Here is a 26,861-nt window from a genome sequence, read left to right as displayed (position 1 = left end):
GATGTACTCTTATGTTGATAAATGCTGTTTTATGTCCAAATAAAAAGCAAAACTAGGCCACACTGCAGGGAGAGTCAAAGGCTACCTGTGATAAAAGAAACTGGAGAGGCCTAGCAAAAGGCCAACAGCCAGTGGACAAGAGGCCTGAGAAAAAAAAAGGCTACTGTCTTAGCTTAGGAATAGTTTAATAAAAGGATTTGACCTTTCCTGTACTTCAAATCTCAGGTGCTTACAAAATTATGCTTTCTAATGTAATAGGTTAGCTGAATTTTAAATGTAGAAAGAAAACCCCACAAAATATAGGTATTCAAATTTACATTGAATGTAAGAATGAAGCAGATGATTCTACAGACTATTCTTATTCCATTATGTTTAATAATCTCAAAGATGTTGAATTAGAGACCTATTTGGTTAAAACAAAATCGCTATTTCGAGAGAGAATTTATCATGATTTAAGTTACAAATTGTTGCCTTTGGAGTGCAAACCTGGGAAGGTCTAGCTCACTTTCAGGAGGAATTGACTTCAAGAAGACACACTGTTCTAGAATGTAACATTGTTGCTTTTTGGAACTGGTTATTCATAGGTTTGCTAAATTAATATATGAAAAAGCAATTTTATCTTACAGATCTAGACTTTTGTGAAGAGGAGACAATCTTTTAAATAGTTGAAATTTTATTTTGACAAAACTATGGAACACTCAGATAATCTATACCATGTTAGTATTCTTATAAGAGAAAACAGGTAAAACAGTATTTAGGATGTAGTACTAGTAAATCTTATTACAAGCATTAGGTGTGTTTAAAAAGTTGATACTAATTCATAACCTGTAATTGTTAAATGTGTATGATTTAGATGTTGAATCCCCACATTTTAAGATAGTCTTCCACAGTTAAAAACCTATATACCCACATTTTTTGTAGGCCTCACAAACCAGAGAAGTAGATAGAATGTGCAAGAGTCAAAGGATAATAATATTTTAAATATATATTAGTTATATTACCTAATTAAAGATATGTTAATACAGCTATGGATTTATTTCAAAAATTTAATTGAATATATTACTAATACTGTAATTGTTGATTTTTCCAATGTTGGTAAAGTTATTAAAGTTCTTCACTTTCATAGAGTCCAGATTGAGCTGCCAGACGCTGAAATTCTCCTTCAGGGTTAAAAGCTTGTTTCACATCCAAACCTTTTCCATTAAGTGCTAAATATTTGCTGAAAGTTGGCCTAACACGTAACTGCTTAGGAGCTGGAAGAGTTTGATTTGGACGGGCTGAAATAGAGCAAATAAAAGTTTATTCAGAAAACCTGTTCTAAACAAATGTGTTGCACTAGGTATTATCAGACAGAAAAAGAAACAAGATCAAAACTGATTATGGGGAAAATCCCTCAGATTTTATACTTTGCTGGGATTCGTGTCTCTTATTAAATCTTCCCGGTTAAGTCCTTTATAACACTTGGTGTGACATACCTGTAACATCTAATCTTGTGTTACATGTGATCACTCCAGCTTCATTAACTGCAGACACAGTATACCATCCAGCATCTTTCTTATTTACATCTTTTATCAGCAAAGTAACTCTTCCAGAGTTATCATGATATAAGCTGAAAAACAATTTAAAATCGAAGGTATAGGAATTAATTTTCCAGTGAAAGTTTATGATGACTTTGATCTACAGAGTCAGACTAATAAGAAAAAGAAGCATTTGGAAATGTTGAGGCTATATCTAGTCATTGCCAAATAGCTATTGGTTTACTTGAATTAAACACCCCCCTCAATATTGTTTATGCCATGTGTTTCCTCAAGCCATCTTTGTTTCTTGTTAGTAAAAAAGTAAATCCTAGGCTGCTTTATGACTTAAATTTCTGATTAGTAGAATCTGGTTTAATGAGGTTTATTATATTTCTGTATCTTTTAAAAACGAGACAAATTGAGATTACAGATACATGCCGTTTATAATGCATTTCAAATTAAAACTGGATTGACCCAAGTAAACTATAGTTAAGTCTAGAAATACTTATCCTACCTTATTCGATCAGTGTTGAATTGTACCATTTCATTATTTCTTTTCCAGAAAAGTTTTGGTGGAGGTACAGCTGAGATTTGGCATTCTAGCTTCACTGAGTCTCCCTCAAAAACTTTTTTGCTCTGTGGCTTATAGATAAACATTGGTGCTCTTCTATGTTCTTTAGCTACATGTTAATAAAAAGATCAAGTATTTGAAATATTATAAAAAAGATTAAGTGATATAAGATAAAAATATAAAGTATTATGAAATTTTATGTTGATATAGAAGTTTTTAAAAATAACAGGATTGAAAGCTTTATGTTTTAGTTAAAATAATATATGATATTGTTTTATACCATTTAAAGTTCTAAAACAGTAATGTAAAGATGCATCAAATTTATAATCATGTTTCACTCATGGAGTATAAGTCATTTTCATTTATCATGTCATCTTTAGGGAGGTAGTATGAATGGTGGAAAGAGTATCAGACAACTTGAGTTCAGATTCTCTATTTGCCCCACTAGCCATGCCAAATAGGGAAAAATTTGTTTAGTTTCTCTGAGGTTCAGACTTATTTATTTATTTATTTATTTGTTTGTTTGTTTGGCAAGGCAATCCTTGGTTGACCTCACAGATTGCAAGGACCTTGACAGCTTACAGTCCCTTATTTTTCATTTTTTATGCTACAGAACTTGGTCTTCCTAGATGGTCTCCCATCCAAGTACTAACCAGGCCTGACCCTGCTTAGCTTCCAAGATCAGACAGGATCGGGCTTGTTTACAATGGCATGGCTGTAGACTGAGGTTCAGTTTTATCTACTATAAAATAACACAATCCCAAGTAACAGTGACTACTTTGCTAACTATACAAAATTATTATGAGGATCAATTGAGATAATGAATGAAGGAGTACTTTGTAAACTATAAAATGTTATACGAATGTCAGTAATTATTGTCTTTCTTTAAATACTTGATGGAAAGGAGGAAATGATACTATAATACTATAACCCTAGCTTATCTGAAGGAGAATGAAGAGATTGGACAGATGCCTGTCAAGGTCTCTTCCAGCTGTAACATTATAGTATTTCTGAAGCTATTGGCACAAAAAGGATTTGCCCAAAGCTTAACCACTTGAATTTTTTTTTTTTAATTTCCAGATCACTAGTTTTTCCCTTAGACTGAGGCCCCTTATATCATAGAATAATCTTAGGATTTTTCATTGATCTAGGTAGAATACAAACTCAAGAAAATTTTCTAGCTTGACCAAGCTTTTATACAATAAACAGTGAATTATAGAAAAGTATCTCTTAATGCAACATACCATGGCTTAAACCATTACAAATATGATATTTTTAAAGCACTTAAATTGTAATACTTTAAAACAGAACATTAGTTTTTATGAGAACTGCCTTATAAAGACATTTGAGACATGTTTTACCATACTTGTTTTCTAAAGCAACTAGGCATGTTTTTATTGTCATAGAGTCTAGTTTCTTAGTAAAGGGAACATAGTCTAAAGCTAAAAGTTGACATTTACTCTTCAGTGTTAAACTATACATGATTATGAATATTATGAATATTCTGTGAAAATTGAGATAGATTTTTTTCTCTTTATTTTCAGTTACAATGGATATTTAATATTATTTTATATTAGCTTCAGGTGCAGAGTGATTATTTTAGACTGAAGAATAGAGAAATGATTAGACTAAAAAATTTCACTTTAAGACCCTTTAGTTACTTTACATCTAGAAATGTGCTCATAATACCTTATTTGGTCTGTCTGAAATTATACCATTTCTTTATTTCCTTTCCAGAAAAGTTTTAGTGATGGATCTGTCATTCTAGTTTCCCTCAAGAACATCATTCTCCCCCCTCCCCCTCCCCCAAACCCATGGCTTTTAGGTAAAAATTGGCATTTAATGGGTTGTGTAGTATAGAGATTAACCTTAAATATGAAGTCCTCTGGGATTTTCTTTTTTAATACTTTCTTTTTTAATACTGCAGGATTAAAGACACTCTAGGATCTCTTGGAAGGCTTACCCAGGACATCCAGCTGCACAGTAAAGGTGGCCTCTCCTGCTCTGTTCTTGGCAACACATGCATAAGCCCCTGCATCTGAAGGTCTGACCACTTCAAAGATGAGTGAATGAAAACCCTTCTCAGACACTATCATTTTGTGAAAGTCATCTGATTGAACTGGTCTTCCATTTAGATACCATGACACATCAGGAGCTGGCAGTCCGCTTACCTAGAAATGGAAACACAAGATGACAGAATTTTAAATTATAGCATCACTGGAACCCACTTGTCTATTTATGAATTTTAACAATTCCAGTGTCGAGTGGGTTTTTGATTGAAAATACAAAGCAATAGCTTAAAAAGGTATTTGCTTACCTTTTAAAAGTATTTTTTTAACACAACAGTGGAAATTAAAACTCTTGAAATTAATACAGTATTTTCAGACTATCTCAAACCATATCTAGCTCTTTCATATAATCTCAAGCTCTTTAAGATTTCTTAATTACTATATTTAGAACATTAATTTATGTTATATTGGTTGCTATAAGAAATATGGATGTTATATGGCTTTTCTGCCTAATGGTGTCTGCAAATGCAGTCCCAGAAGCACATAGATATGAGGCTTGCTGATAAAATGAATAACCTTTCCAAAACAGTGTTCTTGATCTGTAGTTCTGGTGTATAAGTGACAGTTTGTTAAGTGTTCTTATAAAAACGTTAACAATTAAATCCATGCACTTTCATTCATAAGAAACCCGGAAAAACATTTTATAAGAAATGTGGCTTTCATTCATAAGAAACCCAGAAAAACATTTTATAAGAAAAAGTTATCCAAAATGAAGATAATGAAATTGAACACCTTTCTAAAAAACTATTCTAACTTGAAGAACTCTTCTAGGCCAAGAGAAAGCAAGGTTGCTTGAATTTCTCAGAGGAGAAGAATTAAAGTAGCATTCTTCTTTAAAAATCCTGTTGTTAAAATAGCTTCACTTACACAGAGTATTTATTAGGTGGTAGGCACTATTGTGAGTACCGTATACCCATTTTCTCAATCGTCAAATAATTTTATGAGGTAGGTACATTTATTATTCCCATTTTACAGATGAGATAGAAGCACAGAGAAGTTAAATTACTTGTCTAACGTTACACAGCTGAAGGTGGAAGAGCCAGGATTCAAACCCAGGTGAGCTTGGCTCCGGAATTTGTGTTCTTATCCACTATACATACTGCTTCTCAAACTGCATAGCAAGCTATGAAGAGGAAGAAGACTTTTATCAAAACTTAATATCCCATTGTTAATTTTCCTCCAGTATTTTTTAACTCTTACTTTAAAGTCCATTCTGCAGAATCTTCCTTCTTCAATTGACATGTTCTCTGGCACTTGAATGAAACGAGGCGGGTAAAATTTCTCCTGGATTGCATCCTGATCATTCACATCTCCTCTTGAAGATGATCTACTTCTACAAAAATATTTTAGTAATCACTATGCAGAAAAATTGTAATTTCTCTTTCTTTCGAGCAAATATGGTTTAGCCATCTGATTTGAAACCCCAGAATCTATACTTTTGAACTTATAGTGTAATAACAATAGAGAGAGGCCTTAGGGCTATATTTAGCTGTGGCATATTTGATAAGTGTAAGAAATGGTAGCAATTTAGAAACATCTGGTACAAATTGCACATCTATGTTTCTTTTTTACAGTGCCATGAATTGATGAAGAAACCGATCTGTTAAAATGCAGGGTACCCCATGAACAGTTCTTATGCACAAAGATCATATAATTAGAATTGGGTTTCCGTTATGAGAAGGTTGTTTAACATGGAAATGTGGTCCTGGCTTACTTGACCTAAACATTTTAAAAGCTTGCTTTAAGATAGTTCTAATGCTTAATATAAAAATTATGATCATCATCTTTGACATTAGAAAATTCACATTGCTTTTTATAAAAGTTATGTAGGAAGCTTGAGGGCTTCATAAATATTACATTTTTAAGCTAGCTGAAAACATTTTAGGTATCAAAATATATGTATTTTTAAAATTAAAAAAATATTTTTACCTTATTTGTGACGTGGGAACTTGCAGCCGTACATGATCTGAATTGTGCTGCTTGAATTTAAAACAAAATTAGAATGTTAACTGGCAATTAATAGCTTGAAATGAAGCAGAACTAAGTAGTTGTAGTTGAAAGAAACATTTTTATGTTGGCTGTATTTGTACAGTCATAGTTAGTTCTATATAGTTAGCGTCTATGCATTTAAAATATGGTGCACTAACTTTCTAATACTCCAGCAAGAAATCCCCCGGTTTATAAATCCCCTGACTAATTAATAAAACTGTACCATAGGTATGATTTATGAAAATTAGATAGACTTTGAATTGATAGTGGTTCATTTTTCGGATAACTCTTTTACGACAAAGGGTGATGTGTACCCCTGGTGTATTTGAAATGGGAGCGCATAGTACAGATTGTCCTTTAGTAAAACAGGAATAGACATGAACGCACTTGTGTTGGCAATAGATATGGGATATTATGCCTGCTGCTCAAAGTGGCACCAGCAGTAGCAAATACATAATAGACTGGAAAATACTTCTCTTTTTAGCTCATGACACAAAACCTGGACAGACACCATGAAAGATGTGCAGAGCTATGAAAAGGCTTTGAAAAACATTAATTACTTCCTGCTTAATAAAGGTATATTTAATTTATGCAAACATCTTTTAAGATTTATAGAAAATTATTTATATTTGAGAGTAAACTCAGGAATTGATGAACATTTTAATAGAATTATTAAGCCGATTAAATATTTAGTGCCTATTTTGTGTGTTTCACTGTGTTTGGCATAGTGGGAGATACAAAGAAGTGGAAAATGTAGTTTCTATCCAAATACCTGAAAAACATCTGTATAGCAACACAGCAAATCAGTACAAATAATTTATGTTAGAATGAATATGTTTAATGTGTTTTGTCATTTTAAAACAAAATTCTTAAAACATAACAATTTTTGGCTAGCCTTCAAATTTTCTAAGCAAAATGTCAAAACAGCAATTCAGTGATCAAGCAAATCAACTAATTTTTTTAGTAAAAATTATACATATTCCAGTTAAACTCAAAATATCCAAATTAAGCTTTTTACTTTTTCTCCTAGTGTGGTTTGAATATGTACATATTTGTATTCATAGATGTGATAAGTTACGCATAGTTTAATGACATTTTATATTATTTAGGTAGAATGTGTGAAGTGTACAAAATAATGTAAGATTTATCTTTTCTGATTTCATAATAATATATTTTGTTGCTATCTCTTTTTCTGGTACTGTTACTTTTTTAAAAGTTTTTAAAAAATGAATGAGAAAAACAATACATCTTTGCCTTGGAATCATATACTGTGAATTTATGCTCTGTGTTACTTCTACTAATAGAGATAGATTTGTGTATTATTCTTGCTGTAATCTTCTGTACCACCATAGTAGGTGCTCCATATAAATTAGTTGAATGAATGAATGCATGAACTATTCACTAGCCAAAAAGAGATTTAAATTCTATTTTCAGTTTCTAGTTACTTTTCTGTTAGACCTTGCTCCATCCTTCCTAGTAACACTAGTCTCATTTAACAGAACCAAAAATCTTATTTTCAGATTCTTGTACTTAGAACCTCGGAATTCTTGAATGCTCAATTTCATCCCTTTGACTCACAGTTTCTTGTAGATCTTGTGGAGGAGGAATGAAAGGTAACTATGGAAGGAAGACAGAGCTATCACAGTCAGTCTACTGCTCGAATTGTACATTTCTATTTAGGGTTAAGTTACTTGTTAAAATGAAGTTGGTCAGGCACAAGCCTGTGGGACGGATATTCACTTTATGCTATTTATAAAGTTAATCCCCTTTTGAAAAGGATGCTTTTGTTATTCTTAGAGCCATTTACTCATAGTTCTTTTTTGTTGTTGGTGGGGGGTTGTTTTTTTTTTAATAAGCATTTACGAATACAGGAACGGGAACATGACAAAAGGAATTGGATGTTTCATTAGTACCACGAGTGTTTTATATATATATATATATTTTTTTTTTTCGTGAGGCCCCACTTTCACAGTCTGTATTCGTACTGAAAAGATCAAGCGAGCTTTTGCCCTTCTCCACAGGAGGTTTCTGTCTTCCCTGAGCTCACCTTAGGACACCTGCATTACTGTATGACAGGTGTACCGTCCCACGAGTATATTTTAAAACATCGAAATGATAAACAGCTTATGAAAAAAGATTACAAGTATTTTCTTCAGAGTTTTAACTTCTACCCTACTGAAGATTTACAACTTATAAATTCTCTGTGAAGACGTTGTAGAAAGAGTCCTTGGTCTAACTGATCCATAAACATCCTGATGACAAGTGAGTATTAGCTTTCTGGTGTTTTGTCTTTGTGACATATCTTATGCAGCTATTAGAACCACCAGAAAATTTAAACTTTACATATATATGTGTATATATATATATGTCTATATATATGTATACATATATTTCAGCCCATCATGGCCTCTCCCATGGAAGTGATTGACTTTTGCTTCAAATGCTTTTTATAAACATTTAGAAAAATAAACATTTAAAAATAACACAAAAAGAGCTCCAGTTAAAGATTATTTTAATTTACCTGTGGTGAATCTTGTGCCTCACTGTCATTTTCAGCTTGAAACACAGCAGCTGCATTCTGTGGTCCTAGCAATCTGCGAGCCATCTTCTCCTCATATGTTAGCCGCTTTAAAGAAGTAAGTCATTAAGAATAGTAATGAAATTTATTAAAAGTTGTTTGTACCACTTTATTTTGAAACTACTGAGAATTTTACCAGAGAATTATTGTTCTGTCTATTGAATAGTACGTAAATGCTCTCTATTAAAAAAGCGTTTTTTTTTTTTCATTCAAAGCATTTCCTTCCATTCTAGTGCCACTTCTCTCATCTGTAATGCTCACTTCTGTTTTCTTTTTGCCCCTAGGAAAGGCAGGCACAGTCATTCTTAGATAAGGCTTTCCCATGTAAATGGAAATTCTTTCCTTTCTTATTGTACATGTTCCAATCAGCTCTGTCTTCAAATATAGTACTGCATGTCCTCACATTCAGAAATAAGTTTTATTAAATGAACACTGAATATTTGACTTACTAACTTCTGACTGAAAGCAGTGCAACTGGTATGTTAAATGTATTTGGTTTAAATTAGGCATGTAGTACTGTTTTAAAGATAGGTGACTAATACAACGTGCACAGTAATAATTACATAATAAAAATTAAAGCTGTTTGGCCATCAACAATATACACTGGAGTACATGATAAAGTCAGGTTGACAGTATTTCCTATTAGTTATTTTGGTCACCAGAAGTATTTCATGAGAGAGTAATGCTTAAAACAAAATGTTCATTAAATCATTCAGATTGATTTTTCATTTGCTTCATTCTTCCACTACTGAAAACCAAGAGGTGATTTCATGTAGAGAAATGTTAACCAGACCCAGATATTCCCTTTTTTTGGATTATCCTATTTCTTGCTGATTATACAGTTATAGATCTGAGACAGAAAGAACTTTCTTATTGAGGTTAGATTTTATAGCTTAATTGGCTTTTTGTACAAAATAGATATCTTGCTCACTTGATTTCCATTATGAAGAAGACTGTCCTTGCATTTTAATTTTCTCTCCAAATCTTGAATCAGAGCTTCTTTTGATCCTTGTATTTCATGGTCAGGAGTCCTTGGTGTGGGCTTAGCATTTGCACTTTGGGATGACTTGGCATTTACAGGTTGGCCAACTGAGGGTTGTTGATAGCTTTAAAAAGAAAAAATAAATTTTTTTTTTAAAAAGAGGATCTTTATTTTATTTTATTTTTTATTTTATTTTAAAGAGGATCTTTAAAGTAAAAGTATAGCTAAAAGATTTGGCCTTATTTTGTCAGTCACCTTTAGATAGGTTGAATCTACAACTTAGTACTACTAATGTTATTAAAAACACTAATTTCCCTAATAACAGTCAAGTATTTTATAAGAATGATTGCCAGCTTTTTTTCTTTTTTTTTAGTCTTGGTTAATGAAAATTAAGTGGCAGGAGGAACAATTTAATTTTTATTTATTATTTTTTATTATTAAAATTATTGGACTGACATTGGTTTATAAAATCAAATAAGTTGCAAGTGTACAATTCAACAATATGTCACATATACATTGAATTGTGTGTTTACCACTCAAAGTTAGATTTCCTTCTGTCACCATATATTTGACCCCTTTCATCCCTATCTACCTCCCCTTCCCTCTGGTAACCACCAATCCATTGCATCCAAACAGAGACCTCTGTCTGTTTGTCACATTTGTTGCTTTCAATTTTATATCCCACATATGAGTGAAATATGGTTTTCAACTTTTTCTGTTTATTTTGCTTAGCATAATTATGTCAATATTCATCTCGTCACAAATGGCAGTATTTCATCTTTTCTTATGACTGAGTAATATTCCATTGTATATATGTACCACAGCTTTATCTAATCATCTGTTGTAGGATACTTTGGCTACTTCCATGTCCTGGCCACTGTGAATAATGCTGTTATTAACATTGGGGTGCATATATCTTTGCTGGTAAATGTTTTCAGGTTTTTTTGCATGAATACCTAGAAGAGGGATTGCTGGGTCATATGGTAATTCTATTTTTAGTGTTTTGAGGGACCTCCATACTATTTTCCTTAGTGGTGGTAAGGAGGAACAATTTAGATTAGACATAAGGAGGATGTTCTTCCTTGAAGATCTTCCCTAAAGAAGTAAGAGTAAGTCTAGTTACTGAGAGATCTTCTGATCTTAAAACTGAATTTCATAAGTTTGATTTATAGGTAGATATTAAGCAGTAGTGTGCTGGAGCTGACTCATACGGGCTCAGAAGAGCTGATTTTTCGCATCTCTTCTCAGCTCCCTGTGGTCTTGTGTTGATAGTTTGAAATTGGTGGTAAAAGTATTTACACCAGGGAAATTGGTAAATATCACAAATCATGGCTCCTTCCTCCAACTAATTGTTAACCATTTACCATACCAGTATAACCATTGGTATTTAGTGAATATTCTCTTGCTTTGAATGGAGTCTACAGTTTACATAGTCTCTGGCTTTTCTATTAATTTCCAATTGCTATTAATTTCATATTCTAGAAAATCCAAGTATGGCATGATATAATTAATAGCTTCTGCAATAATGAGCATTTCTTTATCACTGCTAAAGTGATTTTCGAAGAAAGAAAGAAATGATTAGAAAAAGAAATGTAAACTAAAAAAAAGGGGGTGTTTGGAAAAAAATGAAGCAAATTTGAATAGCAGTTGAAGAGTTTGGTTTAAATCCTTATTTCAAGTTATGATCCTAAATTTTCTTCTAAGATGTTCTTGCTTCTCTCAGAGTTCCTCTTTTGATTCTGATAGAGGGCAGGGGTGGTATTTAGGGACACCTGTATTATTAGATCTGTGAGGTAGCTTACAGTTTTCACAGTGCTTTGTTCAGATTTTGCACGGTTAATTCATTTAGGGCCCTACACGTGCTAGCTTGTATCTCTTTAATGTGGGAAAACTGACCACTACCCACAGTACATATTTTACCATTATAACAAACGTTATCCACTTAACCAGATGAGACATTCTTAGTCTGTTCTGTGACATGTTCCTGTTACAATATTCTCAAGGATCATTAAAAGAACTTGTAAGCTAAGTGGAAATGTATCCTCTCTGAGTGGAGTCAGAGTTTTAATTTTTGTAGGCTTTGGGGACGTGGTTAGTAATCTCTTGATTGTACATATGCTAAAAAAATATCTTATTCCTCACCATTGTATCATTTATATCTGCTAATACAGAGCTTGGGTATAGGCGATGCTGTCAGTTAAATGAATGTTTTTCATTGTCTTCAAGATGCTCTGTATTGAAAGCTGATTTCAATTCGTATTTCTCTCCTTGCATTTCAGATCTTCAGGGTTTTCTATATTAATCGATAACTAAAGTCTGATTTGTTCAGTTAATAGCCAAACCAAGTTTTTTAAATAAATAGTGAGGTTTTTGTTTGTTTGTTTGCTTATTTTTAGATTGAATTCCCAGGTCAAAGTGGTAAAATTTCTTTGGTCTTCTGGGTCTTTTTCTCCACCTGTATGAAGTTATAATAGGCTATTTCTTTTAATGCTAGCCTACCATCTTTATAAAAGTTACACATTTGTTAAAGTGATTTAGCATTAAATAATTCTGTTTTTAGACTGTTATAATATAATGTAATATATCTGATAAATCTTGATGGATTATCAAAACCAAGCCTGAGAATCACTGATTTGTATGTAACCTCTGTCACTTAATTCACTGAAAACACCCATTATTACCAGTTTAGATGCCTTAAGTGTTAGGACTTGATGTCTACTCATATTTATTTGCGCACCGCTGTGGAGGTCATTTTTCCACCCATCATTAATCATCTAAATCCTTAATTTTGTTACAGATCAGAAACGTGAATCACTGAACAGATAAAGTTGCTCAATATCATACAGCAAAGTTTTTGAAAGGAATAAGAATTAAAGAATTTCTCTCAATTTCTAGTCTGTCGTTTGATCAGCTGAATAGAATGCTTGCTTAAGAAGTTTCCTCCTGATGAAAAGCTAAATAAAGCTTTCAGACTTATCTAGGTCAGAATCCAAGAGATCATTTTAGAAGACATGGCAAACTTAAGCCCATCATTGTTATGAGGGAGTTGTGCACAAATGTTCAAAGGGCCAGAGCTTTCTACCCTATGCAGCTGAACACTGAATGGGTATCAAGTGGCTATGGGAAGATTAAAAGAGTTATCTATGGTTGCTGAAAATGGAACAGCTAAAGCTAGATCTTTGATCTCTGATTTGGGGATCTCTTATATTTTATTTCTTATCTCTATTTTTGCCTTTCTTTTTCTCAGTTCTGTGCACAGAGCCAGGTGTATGTTGAGGCTCAGTAATATTTATTTGATAGCTTTCTCTTCTGGGCAGGAATTTGGAGTAGGATTGAGAGACTTTATTAAGAAAAATTATTATAGTCAGAAGAGGTTATTTTATATTTACAAATACTCACATAGGAAATTTGGAAACAATCGAAAGCTAAGTGGAAAAATGTCATCTGGGTAAAATGTTACCAAGAAAAATCTGCAATGTTTGATAATTGGTATAATGGGAATTTGGGAAGGAAGAGAGAGGGCTCTTCATTCTTGAAGGCATCTTTTAAAAATATTAGGTCAAACCTATGAGAACGCCGTTTTCGTAGGTCAAAAATAGTTGACTATCAGCCATTTCAAATGGTTCAACCTAGTATCTATAGGATTCTAACTTTTGGCTTTCCTGGTTTTTTAAAAATATTGAAAAGATTTCTTTGCAAGTTGAATTGCTATAGTTCAGAGTTGTCACCAGCAATAGGAATCTAGAAAAAATTAGCCTCTAAAGAAGACTGGGAGAAATTAGCAAGAATTTCAGCAAATCTGTCAGTAAGCCTGCAACAAACGAAACACATTCCATTGGGCAGTTTTTTTCAAATGGCTCTGATGTAATTCTCTGATGTTCTAGCCAGCCAAGGAATAAGAAAACTGATAGCCCTAACTTTGCATAAGCACAGAGTATTCAGTTCATGTTTTAAAAAAAGCATAACCACTATGTCCCTTGTATCAGGTTCTCCTAGGACAGTTTTAGGACTGTGAAAATAATACATGCTTGCATAAGGCTGCAGGTATTCTTTCCTATATTTAGATCAGCTTAACCAATTTGAACAAAGTGTGGTTTTAGTTACCAAAGGAAACCTTAAGATTATAAACCTTTATCTATTCAAACTTTTCTTCTTCTTATACATTTCAGTGTCCAAATCCCAGAATTTCTTTTTAGCCAATTGGATATTCAAGATAAGAGGGGAAAATGGATAGGGAAAAAAGACAGACTGAGAAGAAATTTAATAGTCTCTGCTTATGTGAGAGGAAATCTTATCTGGAAACAAGCAGACAGGTGTTCTTATCTCAGCTGAGCCCAGAACTAGAGCAGTTAAACTTACAGCATGAGGAACTTAGTTTAGAACTGGGGGAATAGTTCATTGTTCTTGAGTATGTTATATATCTGTTTTTGGAGATGAAAAATAATAGGTGAATAATTGTACGAGGTAATAGATGATTTGGGTTCAGCTCAGCCTGGACATTGGAGAATGGGTCAGGTGATCTCTTATTGTTAGTACCCTGGTTCAAAGTGTTCTAGGAGAATTATGAAATGAGTCCTTGAGATCACATTACCTTTTTAGATGGTGAAGAAAGAAATACAGCATTTCTACCACCTCCCATCCTCAAATACAAGCTCACTGTATGCAGTATATATCCATATATGTGTATTTAAAAAACTCACTTACTTGGAGTCCACAGTGGAAGGGATTTTACTGCTACTGTAATCAGGCTGTGATGGTAATATGGAGCTGAGGAAATTGGCTGGGGACTGGTTATAGGTGGCTGTAACCCTTTGGCCTGGGTTGGAGCTAGCAAGCTGCTGAGGAGAAGCAGGGAAGGCAGAGGAAGACATGGTGATGTGAGAGCTCACTGTTGAGGAAGCAGAAAATCTTTTCTCTGTGCACTGGCGGGGCTGGATAGTAATGGAAGACTGTTTGGTCTGGCTAGAATAGCTGGAAGTTTCTGGTCCAGGAGGCTGTAGTCTGGAGCCACATGGATTTTGGGATTGAATGAAGTATTTTGGCCGTTCGTAGTTAAACATGCTTAGCTGGTATTTGGAAGATGAAGGCAACTTATTAATATGATGATTTGCTCCTGGAGGGGTGGGGTTCTGAATTTGGGGCTGCAAGCCTGGAATTACAGAAGGTCACAAGGAATCAGAAGCAGCGTTGGTCTGCCCCTTCTCATTGAGATCCTGGGAAAACTGTGCTCCTGGCTTTGATGGAGTGGCCTTCTCTTGAAAAGTATCGTTCCTTCAAAAGGAGAAAATGATTTAATAATAATATTTGAGTAAAAACAGTACCATTTAACATCTTTAGGAGCTTATGTGTTTTTTTTTTGAGAGAGTGTGCTTTTAAGGTCATTTCAAGGTGGAACTTTCTTGGCTTCTACACTTCTTCCTTTATCTCTGCCTTTGCTCAAATGACTTTTCCCGTGAGAATAAGAAAAAAGGATTTGTTAATGTTTGCCTCTGGACAATTCTTAAAGCATGCCAAGGGGCTTCAAGACATAGAAACACACAGTTGGAGTTTGCCAAGTGGTTACTTATGAAAAGAAATTCTGTGATGTTGCTCAATATGATAATTTTACAGTTTCATGATTAGCTTTTGCCCAGAGGCTACAGTTTCATAAACCACAGAGATTCAATGATTTAAAATGAGTAGTTAAATATATAACATGTCAGCTTTCATTCAGTTTGAATCTTTTCCATTGCTCATCAAAACCAATAAATAGCTCTTCTGATAAACCAATTAATTCCTGTCCTGGTGATCTGGATGAATGATGTCTTGGTAAATCAAGGGGAACAATATGCTGCTTTTGTAAAGAACATTATTTTAAGGTCAATATTTAGTCTTTAGCCCTTTCACAATTTCACAAATTAGAGTGAACATCTATAATTCACTGTTAAGTTCGAGTGGATTTTTTTTTTAACCTTACAATTCATTGCCTCTTTTTCTTCTCTTAATTCCAAATTGACCATAGTACCAAACTGGATTAATTTGGAGTAATTCAGGAATAACTGTGTATTTGTGTCTCTATGTATATATGTTCCAGTCTACATTCCAGAGCCATTTGTAAGTTTTTTCTGTTATTTTTAGATTATGTAGTTATTGGTCTTGATGGTCTCTTGATTATTTACTTTTACTTTTTATTATTTTTACCTGTTAATATGTATTTTAGACTAATTTTGGAATTGTTTTAGCTCCTCTCTTACCTTTTCTTTTGAAATGGCAAACAGGATGTACAGAAGGAAGTAAGGCAACTATGAAGCTATCCTATACGTTACCAAGAAAAGATGGGTGCCACTTCTCTTACTTAGCCCTACTTTGGTTCACCTGATTTCCTGTAGTCGATCCCCATTTTTCCTTAGATGAATCATTTGTCACTAAAATCACCTTAAAGGATTGTATTTGACTCTGATTTCTTCCATTAGTGTAATAAGTCTAAGCAGGACTATATACAGACATTACACACAAAGACTAGACCTCTAAATTGTACAGCATTAAGTCTGTCTTTATTCAAAATATCATGTAATTTAATTCAGAATACATTTAGTTTGTTTCATATAATATAAACCAGTATTGAAATAATGATAAGTGAGACTTTTAACTGATAAAATTAGCCAAAGTCTTATAATTATTTAATTTCCTATCTTGAATAAAACATCCTTTTTAATGTAAAGTTTCCAGACAGCTTCATCCTAAGGTTGTGCATGTGGTTTAAATTAAAACTAGCCGTTTAGGAAAGAACAAAAATGCAACTAAACAGCCAAGAGAAAGATTCTGTTGAAAAGAACACTTAAAAAAGTCATATATTACTTAATTTCAAGTTTGCGAACACAAGCACATTCAACTAGAATGCATTTTTAGTAATTAACTCCATTAGGCCTTTAAATTATTGGGGAAAAACATCCAGAAGGAGGCTTTAATTAGATCTTCTCAACAAAAGACTGTATTTCAAGGCAAGTAGTTTTGTAGTTATCAGTTTATTCATTCCGTTAAGAATTTAATCCAGTTTGGTTTCTAAATTCCTTTTTGGGCAGGCATATGATTCAGATTTATTTCAAATAGGAAGGAATAAACTGTTTAACAAATAGCCAGCAGATATTTTCCATAAAGTCCCTTATATTTCTTTACATACATTTCTAGAATGTCAACTATCTTGTTCATTTTGGTATTGCCCTACTTAGAAGTTTTCTTTTGTTCATGTCTCACCAAATTTTATACAAATGGTCACACAGGTAACTCCGAAAGGCTTTTCTTCCTGTTTGTAGTTACTGTTCAATTATTCAGTTCTAGAATAGATTCTATTACATGGCAGTATCATTTTATTCTAAATAATATTAAATTTCAGAGATTTCATAAATACTAATCAGTCTCCTATTTAAAAATCTTAATATATTTTTTCCTATTTCCAGTATAGCACAAATTTGCACAGAAAACTGAGGAGATTCTGAAGCTGTAGGATATCACTACAATTATAGTCAGACCAAGTGACCTCTTTCAAGGAAAAATAATGAGTTAAAAATAATAACGCATAACTGTCTTTTCTTCTACCCTTTCTATAATGCCTTCCAGCTTCAGTAGAATGAATAGATCACTTTCAAATCTTTCTGTAATACCATTATGATGTTGTGGCTTTCAAACTTTTTATCTGAAGATCACCTCTATACATACTCCTCTGATTTGGACAAAAAACAAAAACAAAACCCAAAACTGTAGCAGAAATAAAGAAGGGACTTACCCCGTAGTTTCGAAGGGTGCCAGCTGGGTTTAACCCACTATTGAAGGGAAGGAAGAGGCATCTCCTTCCCTTACAGACTAATCTAGTGGCTCTGTGCTTAGTATTATAGCACCACTGACTTTTATCAGCTGCCAAACAGTGACATCTGATGTGCTTCTCTGTCCATCTACCTATGCTGGCATGTCAAAGTAAGAGTCTACAATCTAAACAATATCTCACATGTCTTAGTGATATTTAAGGAGTGGGATTACATGAGCTTCTCTTGCAGGCCTCTTTATTTTAGATGTGAATTTTAACAGCTTTAGCAAGCTCATGTAGCGGGAAGAGCAATGAATTGGGAAATGGGAAAAAGTATAAAGAAAACTCAATTTCTTTATCTTGGTTGGGGCTTTGATTCTTCCCAGTTGAAGAAAGAAGGACTAAATCCCTTCATATATTCTAACACTGGTGTTCTATCTAGTAAGAGTTTCCCAGAAGTAAGACCAGTGATGGATGAGCTCCAAATTGATTTGTAGTAGCTAGTTGTTCATCTGAAGGCTGTTTTTTTTCTCTTGCCAAATAAGAGTAGGGGTAGAGCAGGGGTCAAGCAGTTTTTCTCAAGGAAGCGGGCATGGTCTGGATAAAGGGAGAGCAGTGTGATGGTTATGTGTCACTGGGAAGGTTGGGGTGGGGGTGGAAAAACATGATTTAGTTTCTTTAGCAAGTTTTCTGAAACACAAGAAACTACCAAACAAGTAAACAGTCTATATGATTAGGGCTCTGTACTGTCAACTCTCCATCTTCCTTACTCCTAATAGTTATATAATTTCCTTTCTCTTTTCATCAAGGAGACCATCTTAATATTTAGGCTTTCACTTTTTTTGTGCAGGGAAGTAAATAATTACAGAGGAAGAAATATTCAAATCAACAAAAGAGGTGGTAGAGAGGATTAGGTGGCATGAGAATCAGCCCAGTTGAGTGGAATTTTCCCCATTTAGTGGCTTCAATTTTGGTATGGTTCTTTTGTTTAAAGCATAATCTATTTATTCCATTCTTTCACGGGTACTCCCAATGTCATTTTAATTACTGCGTACATTAGGGTTCAACAAATAGATGTTTGGGCACATATAAGCCATATAAAATTCTTCACAGCTGACTGTGTGGGTGTATCCTCCTTTGGTGTTCCGAGAAAGTTTGATAATTGCTGCCTGGGCATGCTGCCATTACTAAGTTGAAAAAGTACACTAGACTTGATGTGTAGGTGTTTGCTTGAAAAGTCTTATTTCAGGAATCTCCCAAAATATTTCCCCACATCTGAGTACTGATATTTTAAATTCCATTAATAGGGAAAAAGCCTTTTAATTTAAACTAGGAAGACTTAAAATGTAAGTGCAAGTGACAATAAAAATAAAAATAACAAACATATATAGCATTCACTATGAGTAAGGCACTATTCTGAGCACTTTGAATGTGGTATGTATGTAACTGACATTTGGTTCTTCCTGGGAACAGGGTTTGATTGGGGCAAGGAAGAGGAGATTTGAGGGTTTTTTAGTACCTAAAAGTTTGAGATAAACCCTACTAGCCGAGTAGGGAGATGTCCAGGATAAACTGTTAAATCTTCAATATTGCCTAGAGCAGATTCTAAATACCATAGTCGAGGCAGAATTTTAGTACCATTTACTCTTTATCCTTTAAGCTTTGCTTCTTCTTTTTGTTAGGCCTTTGTACAGTATAACATTGGTTACAGTGTATTAGCTCCATGGTACATCTAGGCTAAGGTTATCACTGCAATAAGAAGATCAAGGGATGATTTAGGGAAGGTAAGTAAGGTCCTTTTTTATGACACAATTCTTACAAGTTAGGAGTCTATATTTAATCTATTATGAATTTGTTTTTCTACATTTTAGTGTTTGCTTTTTTGAGTGTTTTATGTTTTCTCATAAATATGGCTATTTGAATGAGGGGGGTTAGTTGCTTATTTGAGAAAAATCATCCTAAAAACAAAAGAATCATTAAGATGTCAGGTGGATGAATCATATTCCAACCTGCCCCCCAAAACAAATTTTTCCCTTTCTTTCTCTAAATTATCAGTATGGGCTTCTGGTAAATCATTCTAATGCATTACAAAATGTAGATAACTTCATACTATCTCACTGAAACATTTCCTGATACATTTTAAGGGAATTCCTCCTTGTCCTATCACCAGTCCCTTCTTCACTTATTGCCCTCATTTTTTTTAAAATATGAAGTACATATGCTATTGTAAAAATGGTGCTGTGAGCTTCTTCTAGAGTCATAAGTCAGGTCAGATGTGTGTGATGAAGGTAATTTCTGCTGTGTCAATGGAGAAGGAAAATGTCACATTGAAGATGAAAGGACTAAAAGAGTGAAGAATGTTTTATTTTCAAGTTATGCATAATTCACTGTGATTAATGAAGTTCTGCATAGACATACAGCGAAAGAGAATCCTACTGTAGCACTTGTAATTTGAAATATCCATTCTACCACTTGACTCAATCTTATTCTTCTCAAGCAAGAAATAATAACAGACCCTCCACTAGGTTTGGAGTCAAAACAGTAAAAATGATAACATTAATTTGGTTAATGTTCTACAACTTTCTAGACATATTAACCTTTTTATGTTGGAGATCTGAGTGTTAGTGCCCACTTTACCACATACTTAACTGTGAAACCTTAGACAAGTTGCTTAAACTCTCTGAGCTTTAATAATTAACTGAAAAACAAAGATAGTATCTGTTATACTAACCTAAATCAGAGGATTGCTTAGAGACTCAAATGAAACAGGAAATCATATAATGGACTATTAGGTAGTATGATATATCTCTTCAGTTAGGTTAACTTTTTTCTGAGGGAAGGGCTGTTTATTATTTATTTTGCCTAGGACAATGTAGCTCATAGTAGATATTCTGTAAAACTTTTATGGAACTCTTACCTAATAATTTTCCCCATAGAATATTTTATTAATGAAAAAGATGGCAATCTCCTATGAAAGATACTATATAATAAATTCAAGGTCTTTTTAAGTCCTAAAGGCTAACTGCTAAACACGGGTATTCATGAAGAAAAGTTTTAGGTATCAGTAGTGGCCATCTTCCCAAGACGAGTCTAGCAGAGAAACTGACAGACACATAGTATGTGCTTAATAAATGTTTGTTGAATAAACTGCAGTCTTATATATTGTCCCACACACCCATTCTTTCTTGACCCCATGAGGAATCTTTATTTATAGGGGTAGCTACTGCTCAGCATTTAGAGATTCTAGAAGCTAAAGGGTTTCCAGGAGACCAGCTGAGAAATCAGTCATAGACGATTATCGGAGTTATACTGATCCTCATAAAAAACAATGTTTTGAAGCAATAGCTACCATTTACTGAATTTGTACTATGTATTTCATATACATTGTTCTAGGTCTGTTAGTCTCCAAGTCCAGAACTTGCCCTCACTGTCTTCATTGCAAGAAACACTTGGAGAAGTACTTATCCCAAGGACATGGAAGTATGAGGAACCAGCCCTCAACAGTATGAGCCAATCATCTACATTTGTAGAAAGAAAAACTTCATGTAGATGACCTCTGATTGCTTCCATCTCTAACATGATATATTTCTTTCACTTAACAGACCCAAATGTTACTCAAGAAATCTCCTCTTAAGAGAGATTCCAATATTTTTTTATTTTGTAATTCACAGAGGCTCCATTTAGTTGTACTAGGTAACTAGTCAAGAATGCTGATTTATTAAGTTTTATTACAGGTGTTTAACCTAAATTTAACCTAGCGGTAACTTTAGGCTCATAAAGTATTTAGTGAACTATGTTAAATATTAAAACAAAAAAATTTTAAACGACAAGTATCAATTTTTAGGTTGTTTTTTAAATCAATATTTTGGTTTTAGGTTTGTGTTTTGGGGGTGAGGATGGTGGTAGATTGTGTTGTTTTAAACAGAGCCTGGTTGGAAAATTCACTTACTGAATTGTTTTTCTATTTATACATTGATCCTCTGAATGCAAGGACAATTCTAAGACTGACCATGAAAAAATCTGTATCATAGAATGTTTTATATATTTATATTGAGACAGGACATTGAGTTCTATTTTGGAAAAATATTCCACTTCTTCAAAATATTGTGCCATTTTAGCATTGTTGATTTTTTTTTTTCAATATATCTCTGTAACAAATCCTTAAATATGAGTCTAAGCACATGACTTACTGCTTCAGCCATGGTGAAATGTGTGATGGAGGGCAAGGGAGAAATGACAGTTGAAGTGATTCATCTCAGAATGCAAGCTCCCTGAGGACAGGAGCTTTGTCATGTTCACCGCTCTATCTTTAGAACCAAGAACATTTGTTGGATGAGTGAATGTTATGTCTATCTGGCCTTACCATTGTGGTTGTAGCTCAGAAGAATTTTCAGTGATGGTGCAGAAATCCTCCTTTGGAATCTGGATCTCATGTTCAGTATGACTGGCTGGTTCAGGAATGGTTGATGTAAGGTTTATTAGGGTATTGTCTGGATTTTTGTCCTTTGTGTAGCTGTCACTGCTCCAAGGAAAGGAGGCCAGTTTTGGAGAGAATTTCCTTATGGGTAACTTTGGAGAACTCTCTGATTTCTCCAGTTTTCCTTCTGAGAAATATAATTTAGTCACCAGTTCGGACAGAAGCAGAGAATCTCCCTCTTGGCCCAGGTTTGAATTGGAACAAGAAGATCCTGAAGAGTAATTACCTGGGAGAAACTAAGAGTCTTGCTATGGAGATTGCAGGGCCAGCCTCATTTTCTGCAATGCACTTGAATTCCCCAGAGTCTTCTGGAGATGCTTCTGTGATAATTGAGGTGCAGAGTTCCTCTGAGAAGGGAAGAGATTCAATATGACCAGAATATTTGGGTGCCCTAAATTAACAAATAGTGTGGGATGATGTCAGGGAGAGTAGGTACTAGGGATAGATAGTATTAAGAGTACTAGGAGTATTCTTGAGATTGAAAAAAAAATCTGATTAGATTTTTTGTTTTTAAGTAGGTACACAAAAATAAATCTTAATACAGCCTAAAACAGTACCAGCATGGTCCCCGTCACCTGCGTCTCAGACACATCTATTTTCTCTACTAGACTGTCCGTTCCTTGAAAGCAGGGATTACACTTTATTCTTTGACTTCTTGATTTCTGTAGCTTTAGTGCTTAGCATGCAGGTCCTATAGAAAGATTTTCTGAACTGACCTAAAAATTATCGTGATGGTAGCTAGACTTAATATTAGTACGGTGATGGCCACTGTGTGATGGGTGCCATACCTACTTCTTGGACAGTCAGCAATTTGGGTGTTTGATGTCTGGACAATTCCTTACTGCTGATGTGTATAGCTCATGAGTCACAAATACTATGCCAGGTGCAATTAGAGGAAGAATGCATGCTCTGTGAGGGTAGAGACTGTAGTCAAGAATGGAACCTGGCCATAGTCTGTCCTCAGTAAATATATGTTGAATAAATGAATAGATAAATAAATACACTTAAAGATCCCAGTTATCTTGTTTTTTTCTCAAGAATTGATGTAGAGTAGCCCCAAAACTGCTTATGAAGGCAAAAATGACTTAAGAGACAAAGATACTAATTTTGATTTAATCATTTATTATGAAGATGACAAAAAATTGTGCTTATCAGAAATGGATGATAAACAAGCTTCTGAAAGATAAAACTAGAATAGAGAATTTAAATTATGACAATTAACTTAGTTGGGAGAAGAGGCCATGCATATATGAGAAATAACTTGAAGCAAATACAAGGTTGACTGTAATCTGGAGTCACAGACTATAAATTCTATAGAAATTCACAAAAGGTACGTAAAGGAAGGAACGCTTGGCAAGGCACTAGAAGAACTGTATTTTGGTCCTGTTGTACCACTAAGTTACTCTGTGACTCTGAAAATTACTTTACTTCTTTGTTCTTCATCTCTAACATGAAGGTAAGACCAGATAAAGTCTCTTCTCTGAATGTGAACCATTGCTAAAACACTAATCCTGAGGCGACCTCGTTCTCCCAAGAAAATCCTTTTCTTTTACTCTCTCTTAATTAAAAAAGTTGAATATTACATTATAAAAATACTGTAGTATTACTATAGAAAAATACACTAAAGGTTAATAATAGTTTATGTGGTGAGAATATGGGTAATTATATATTTTTTCTTTATATAATGATATATTTTCTAGATTTATTATAGTAAATTTGTATTAGTTTCAGAAAATACAACAAATGTTATTTTAAAAAGAAATATAGTATGTAATAGAGATGTTTCTTTAATATGATGTGCAAATGTTCAGTTGTTTTGAATTAATATTTAAATGAATATATTTTCTTCACTTGATGCAAGGACTGTCTTGGACTTGAACTCTGGCTGCAACATTTACTAGCTTTGTGACCTTGGACAAGGCATTTAACATTTCTGATTTTAGTGTTTTTTACTTGTAAAATGGTAATAATAATGTATACCTCAAAATGTTGATGTGAAGATTAGGTGAGAAATTGTTTATGAATTATAAACTCAGTGTTTAACATGAAGGGTATCATCATACTTTTTACCCTTCCCTAAATTTATTATTCAGTAGGATACACACAATAAATTATTTAAAAGTTATGCATCAATTTTCATTTATTTTACTCTTAAAAATGTATTCTCACATTTTTTTCTTATTCATATGCCAGTAACTCATTAGAAGGACAGTTAAGATTAATTAATGGAAATAAACCAGCCTTTTCACAGTTATTAAAATTATTATTTCATCAAAACAACAGCTTTTTTTTTTTTTTGGTGGTTTTTGTTGAGGAATCATTTGGATTTGAAATAACATTTAACAATAGAAATCTCTGAGACTGTAACAAATCAGCTATTAAACATTAAGACATGAATTAGATTTCAAGGTTAATTGGAATAAAAGCAAATTGAAAAGTTTATCATGATACTTTTCCTCAGAATCTGGAAGTTATCTGAGTCTGCTATCTGCTCTTTCTCTTTGTACCAGTGAGCTTGAACTGTAGTTCTGTCCTGGACTCGGCATTCAAACATGGCATATTGACCTCTGGTTGTATAGATGTCTTGAAAATGCTGAAGAACAAATAGAATTCACAGAATGGAAGAAACTTGCACCATATACAATGATTTGGGATGCCAATTGCAGTAAGTGTGCATGATTTTTCATCATACTTATTGGCAACTTAATCAAAACAAGGAGCTGCTGGGCATTCTTTTGTGCTTTATAATGTGTTTTACAGTCAGGTATAAGTTATTTTTTATCTTAAGTTCATAGAGTTGTATTTATGAGAAAGTTGTTATTTACTCCCCCAAGAGCTTTTTTCAAAATAGAAAATAGATTAGTTGAAAAGTCTTCACATTATTGTATTATTTTGTTAAGTACATATATAGTAACATATTTAATATTTATTATTGGTCAAGTAGTATGAGCAGTATTGTAATTTGTTAGGGATTCTGAATCATGACTTAGAGGACTTAAGCCAAAATCTCAACTCTGCCTCTAGCTGGTTGAAGCTGATTATAGGAACTTGGAAGACTCTTAACCTCTGTGGAACTCAAGTTTTTTATCTGTGAAATAGGGCTAGCAACATTCTCAGCGAACTTCGAGATTTTGAGGCTCATTTCGGGTAAATAACCTGAAAACTTTTTTTAAAGAAGGAAGAGTTATATTGATTTATAAAAAGTGTTTATTAACAATAGCTAGTTTAGTCTCACAATGCATGACATTTGTGGCAAATTTCTCCCTTAGATCCTCATTTCTTCTCTCTCTTATACCCAGCCCCAGGGTTTTCTAGAATCTAGAATTACATTTTAGATTATAACCTGGCCCTGAGACCAGAGAAGGGTGTATCTGAAGTCTTTTTATCAGGTGAGACATAGTTGAGACAGTGACCACTAACGTAGCCCTTGAGCCTGATATCCAGGGCTGCATATCACAAGGAAGGAATGCAACAAGAGAGGAGATTTATAGAAATAGACACATGTGCCTGACAGCATCTGCTGAAAGTGAGCTTCCAGAATCGATAGTGCTCCTTACTCTTCATGGCATTGTTTCCTATGTCTCCCATTCTGCATCTGGTACAGGTTAAGTCCTTACCTTGCTTCTTGGGCCAGCAATGGGCAGGGATTCCAGTTCTGTTAGGTTTAGAAATGGGGACAGAGAGCCTAGAGGATTTCAACCTTAGTTTGGTTCAACCTAGCTCATTGAATCCTGCTGTTTCCAGTGGATGGTGGAGAAGCCTTCTCAATCCTGAGCTCTGACTGTGACCAAAGTGGGAAATAGATACTGCTTTGCTCATTAAGTTCTTCAGAAGGGCATTGTATAGCCAGCTAGTTAGAGAATCTGACATACCTTGAGATCAGGCAGAACATAGTCTGCTTGGAGGGGACAGTCTAAGCATTGCTCTCCAGAGCTGGAGGATTGACACAGAGCAAAAGTGTAAAGAGCATAGCATAAACCAAGAGTTGCTTTGTGACATTTCATGTTTCCTGGAACTTAGTTTTCTCACATATAAAATGATGATAATCTCTCAGGTCCTTTCTAATTACCCTTTCCTTTTTATCTCTTTAATAATGCCTACAATTTATCTATAAAATCCAAACTCCGTCATGCAGTGTGGATTGGTTACTTTGGTTAATAGAGGGGCTACAACACAGGTGGATGCTGACAGGCTGCTGCAGGGAGTTTGCATCTGGTTTAAGAATTAGAAGAGATACTGTCATCCATATTGTCAAGGCCCTAAAACCTGGAAGCACAGTGGCCATGAACTAACTATCAGTTTTAGCTGCTACCAGCCACACCCTAAGTTTCCTTTTTGAAAAGGATAAAACTTCTAATTTAAATATCAGTTTGGATGTCTGCTCCAGTGCCACCTTTTTTTCTCTCTCCTCTAGCATTCTATCAGCTGAGATGGTGAAATAGAACACTGGGCAATGACATTTGAGAAATGAGTGTTCGCAATTATTTAGTCAGTAAAAGGTTTCTAAATTTTACTGACTAAATTTTTTCCCTCTCCTCTGTACAGTTGCTCTTGTATCTTTTAGGTTTTTAAAAAAGCATTCCTCCCCCTGCCTCCCTCCACTCGCTTTTTAAAATAGGGAATTAATTCCTCAGATAGTTGGAATACTCTTATGGGACTCAAATCCTAGAAACCAACTGTCCCTTTTGGTCTGACACACAGACAAGTGGCCAACCCACAGAACTACCATGGAGTTATTTCTGAGACCCATGGATTTCTTTGTTATCTTTCTGAGGTTCATGCAGCTGGACGTTCTCCTCATGTATACTACTTTTCAAGGAAGTTGCATTAATCAATTACTTCTGAGGGATCTCCATGACTGGGACCCCTCAGAAAGCTTTTAAAATTGAAACTACCCT

General features: G+C 34.1%; 2 protein-coding genes across 41 annotated transcripts in view; one reads left to right on the top strand and one right to left on the bottom strand.

Moving 5' to 3' along the window:
* The window catches only part of KLHL3 (kelch like family member 3), a 235,899-nt gene that overhangs the window by 819 nt on the left and 208,219 nt on the right, over window positions 1-26,861 (top strand). For 13 of the 40 annotated variants that reach the window (XM_039836152.1, XM_039836122.1, XM_039836147.1 and 10 more), the window contains exons 1-3: window positions 4,255-7,759; window positions 8,703-8,782; window positions 24,474-24,628. The gene's annotated coding sequence lies outside the window, so the exon portion shown is untranslated. Of the gene's footprint in view, window positions 1-4,015; window positions 4,133-4,254; window positions 7,760-8,702; window positions 8,783-24,473; window positions 24,629-26,861 lie in introns of those variants that run through there. The other 27 variants (XM_039836141.1, XM_039836135.1, XM_039836126.1 and 24 more) reach the window with 25 other exon arrangements.
* MYOT (myotilin) lies at window positions 652-14,953 on the bottom strand. The gene is made up of 9 exons (XM_039836159.1): window positions 14,411-14,953; window positions 9,656-9,830; window positions 8,668-8,772; window positions 6,087-6,133; window positions 5,358-5,490; window positions 4,052-4,259; window positions 2,032-2,197; window positions 1,476-1,609; window positions 652-1,277 (listed from the first exon to the last, which is right to left on the bottom strand). The coding sequence occupies exons 1-9, from the start codon at window positions 14,764-14,766 to the stop codon at window positions 1,105-1,107; spliced, it is 1,497 nt and encodes a 498-aa protein (XP_039692093.1). The 5' UTR covers window positions 14,767-14,953; the 3' UTR covers window positions 652-1,104.

The sequence above is a fragment of the Pteropus medius genome, unplaced genomic scaffold (genome assembly GCF_902729225.1).
Source record: "Pteropus medius unplaced genomic scaffold, Ma_sr-lr_union100, whole genome shotgun sequence".
Lineage (NCBI taxonomy): Eukaryota > Metazoa > Chordata > Mammalia > Chiroptera > Pteropodidae > Pteropus > Pteropus medius.
The sequence above is the reverse complement of the archived record's forward strand: the minus strand, read 5'-3'. Positions and strand labels throughout refer to the sequence as shown.

What these genes read in the sequence shown, in the direction of transcription:
- MYOT (XM_039836159.1), bottom strand. Translation starts at nt 14,766, where the DNA reads ATGTTTAACTACGAACGGCCAAAATACTTCATTCAATCCCAAAATCCA. An exon ending in TCTGCAGAATGGACTTTAAA is followed by an intron (nt 4,260 to 5,357) that starts GTAAGAGTTAAA and finishes TTCCATTTCTAG; the next exon opens with GTAAGCGGACTGCCAGCTCC. An exon ending in CACAAGATTAGATGTTACAG is followed by an intron (nt 1,278 to 1,475) that starts GTATGTCACACC and finishes GCTCTATTTCAG; the next exon opens with CCCGTCCAAATCAAACTCTT.